The sequence below is a fragment of the Fukomys damarensis genome, unplaced genomic scaffold, assembly GCF_012274545.1.
Source record: "Fukomys damarensis isolate Sample0158 unplaced genomic scaffold, DMR_v1.0_HiC HiC_scaffold_16, whole genome shotgun sequence".
Lineage (NCBI taxonomy): Eukaryota > Metazoa > Chordata > Mammalia > Rodentia > Bathyergidae > Fukomys > Fukomys damarensis.
The window spans coordinates 129,856,360-129,858,851 of NW_022900928.1; the positions used below are offsets into that span (position 1 = coordinate 129,856,360).

Genomic DNA, 2,492 nt, shown 5'->3' on the forward strand with positions numbered 1-2,492 from the left:
CTGGCCACATGACAGTGTGCCCAAGGCTCAGCTGACAGAGACTTTTAGAATGTCCCTCTGGGCTGGGGAGCCGGCATGTGGGAGGGAGATTCACCACTGTAGTGCAACAGATGGGGACAGGGTCCCTGAAGTACATAGAACAGACAGGAAGGAAGGGCAGGTGCCCCTCGGCCCCATCACTTCAGATGCCGGGAACCCTGGACCACCAGTACAAGGACCTCCCTCCTGCTGCTGTCCCTCCACAATGGGCAGTCAGCTGCGTCCATCCCGGGCAGCACTTGTGGCTCCTCCTTTCTTGGTCACACCTGGGGCCCCTCCGCCAGCCCCCAACCCTCCTTCCTCTTTCCCACCCCAGAAGACCCTGCTCCAGGCTGCAGAAGCCAAGAAGTCCCGGCCCCAACTCCCCGGAACTGGGGGTCACAACTACCCTTCCCAGAGCAGAAGCAGACCCCAGGCTGAGACACTGCAGAGGTGCCTCGTGCCTCCCGTGACAGCATATGTGCAACCCTGAAATGCAGGTCTCAGGCCACCAGGCTGCCCGGGGAGCCCCGGGCAGGGCTATGGGGGAGGAGGTCTGGCAGGGAGGGGCAGGGCAGTCAGTGGGCAATGGAGGGGCAGAAACAGACAAGCCAGGGCAACTAGAGAGGCCAAGAAGGTCCTCTGTAGCCCAGCTGTGTCTCAGGGCAAGGCTCCGTCCAGAGGGCCTGCCCAGCCCTGCCTGCTCACGTCCCCTGAGGAAGCCACAGAAACAGTTCAGCAGCTTTATTGACCAGATAGCAGCAAGAACATGGCGGAGGTGCGGGGTCTGGACGCGATGGTCCCCCACATCCCCTGGAGCCCACCCCACCCCTGCTCCAGGCCTGTCCAGGGGCTTGGGCTGGAGGGGCTGGGAGGCCAGAGACCCAGAGCGGGGCAGCCCGGATGCATGCCTGCCCGGCAGCCAGCAGGAGGAGGTTCGTGCAGGACATTGGGGGCGCGCGGGCGGTGGGCAGCGGGCTCACCACACCGAGCACTTGTGCCCAGGGTTCATGGGCGAGTCCCTGGGGCAGTGGAAGGCCCGGCCGAACTCCTCAAACTGAGACACGCTGCCCAGCACCCTGGGGTGGGGTGGAGACCCAGGCATGTGGGTCCTGCCCAGTGGCTGCCCCACCCCTGCTGCTGGGATTAACCTGTCCTCCCAGCCTCTCTCTCGGGCAGGCAGGTGGGTGTTACCTGTAGTGCTCAGGAGCGTGCTTGTCCGTCAGCACCTGCAGATAGATGGACTGCGACCGCCTCTTGATGCACCAGTTCTGGGCCCCAGAGGGGATGGAGGGGAGGAGAGAAAGGGGTGAGGACCAGCACCTACTGTCCAACTGGACATCAGCACCCACAGGGCATCACTTCCGGGGGACCTGGGATGGGACAGGCTGGACACCCAGGGCTGGACCCCCAAAGACTGGACCGAGCCCGGGCGTTACATCCCTGCCAGCTCCTGCCCCACACCTGGGCAAAGGCGATGAAGAAGAGCTGGTTGTGTGTATACTTGAGCCGGTGCAGCGGGTGCTCTGGGCCGTGCTCCCGCACCCACTTCTGATAGGCCTGGGGGTGCAGACCGCAGGGAGCAGCTGTGCCACCTGCCCTGGGCACTGCCTGTCTCCATCCTCCGCCCAGCGAGCTCCTCCCTAGGATCCTGGGTCCAGGAGAAGGCCAGCCCCTCCCTCACCAGGCACAGCTGTGCAACCACACCACGCTGTGCCCATCCGGCCGCACTCCCCTCACTGTGCTCGACAGGCTGACCCTAGGCCAGCGCCACCCCTCCAGGCAGCCCTCCCTGCTCTCCCGGGGAAGGCAGGGCTGGTGGCCCCTTTCTCTCCCAGCTGACCCTGTGCAGGGCACAGGCCAGAGCTCAGCGAATGGGCAGGTGGGGCAGCACAGCTCTAGTCTGGGCCTCTCATCGGGTCCCTCCGTGCCCCGGCAGGGACAGAAGGCAGCAGGACGGCTCACGTGGTAGGCCAGCTTGAGGCCCCCCAGGTCTGCGATGTTCTCCCCAAGCGTGTGCTTCCCATTCACCTGCCAGGAGGGAAGAGGCGGCCACACGGGGCTCCAACCCCAGCCCCGTTTCTCCCTCCCTTCGCAAAGCCCTTCTGTCCTCGCCCCCTCGCACACTGTGCAAGTCAGTGCGACCTCACTACGTGCTGTGTGCTTGTGCACGAGAACCCTGAGCATGCGTGCAGGGACCTGGCACAAGCGTGTGCGTGTGCGTGTGTGCATGCTCCCTGTCTGTGCCCAGCGGACGGGGGAGGGTCTCACCCGCTGGTTGTAGACAGTAAAGTTGTCGTAGAGGCGCACGATGCACTCAGCCTTGCGCAGGAAGCGGCTGTACGAGGCCTCCGTCCACCAGTGCAGCAGGTTTCCAGAGCGGTCGTACTGGCCCCCTGCCGGTGGTGGGCGGGCAGGTGAGGCTGACCGGAGCCCCGAGAGCCCCCCGCCACCAGCCCCACCCCCACCATGCC

The 2,492-nt window shown here is 65.2% G+C and overlaps 1 protein-coding gene across 1 annotated transcript in view; it reads right to left on the reverse strand.

Annotated features, from left to right (window-relative positions):
* Positions 1-763: 763 nt before the first annotated feature.
* Ecel1 (endothelin converting enzyme like 1) overlaps positions 764-2,492 on the reverse strand; it is a 6,066-nt gene continuing 4,337 nt past the window's right edge. Inside the window, exons 13-17 of the mRNA XM_019208608.1 lie at positions 2,290-2,414; positions 1,984-2,049; positions 1,483-1,578; positions 1,213-1,289; positions 764-1,097 (exon numbers count right to left, since the gene is read on the reverse strand). Coding sequence (XP_019064153.1) covers positions 998-1,097; positions 1,213-1,289; positions 1,483-1,578; positions 1,984-2,049; positions 2,290-2,414 — 464 coding nt within the window. The 3' untranslated portion in view covers positions 764-997. The remainder of the gene's footprint in view (positions 1,098-1,212; positions 1,290-1,482; positions 1,579-1,983; positions 2,050-2,289; positions 2,415-2,492) is intronic.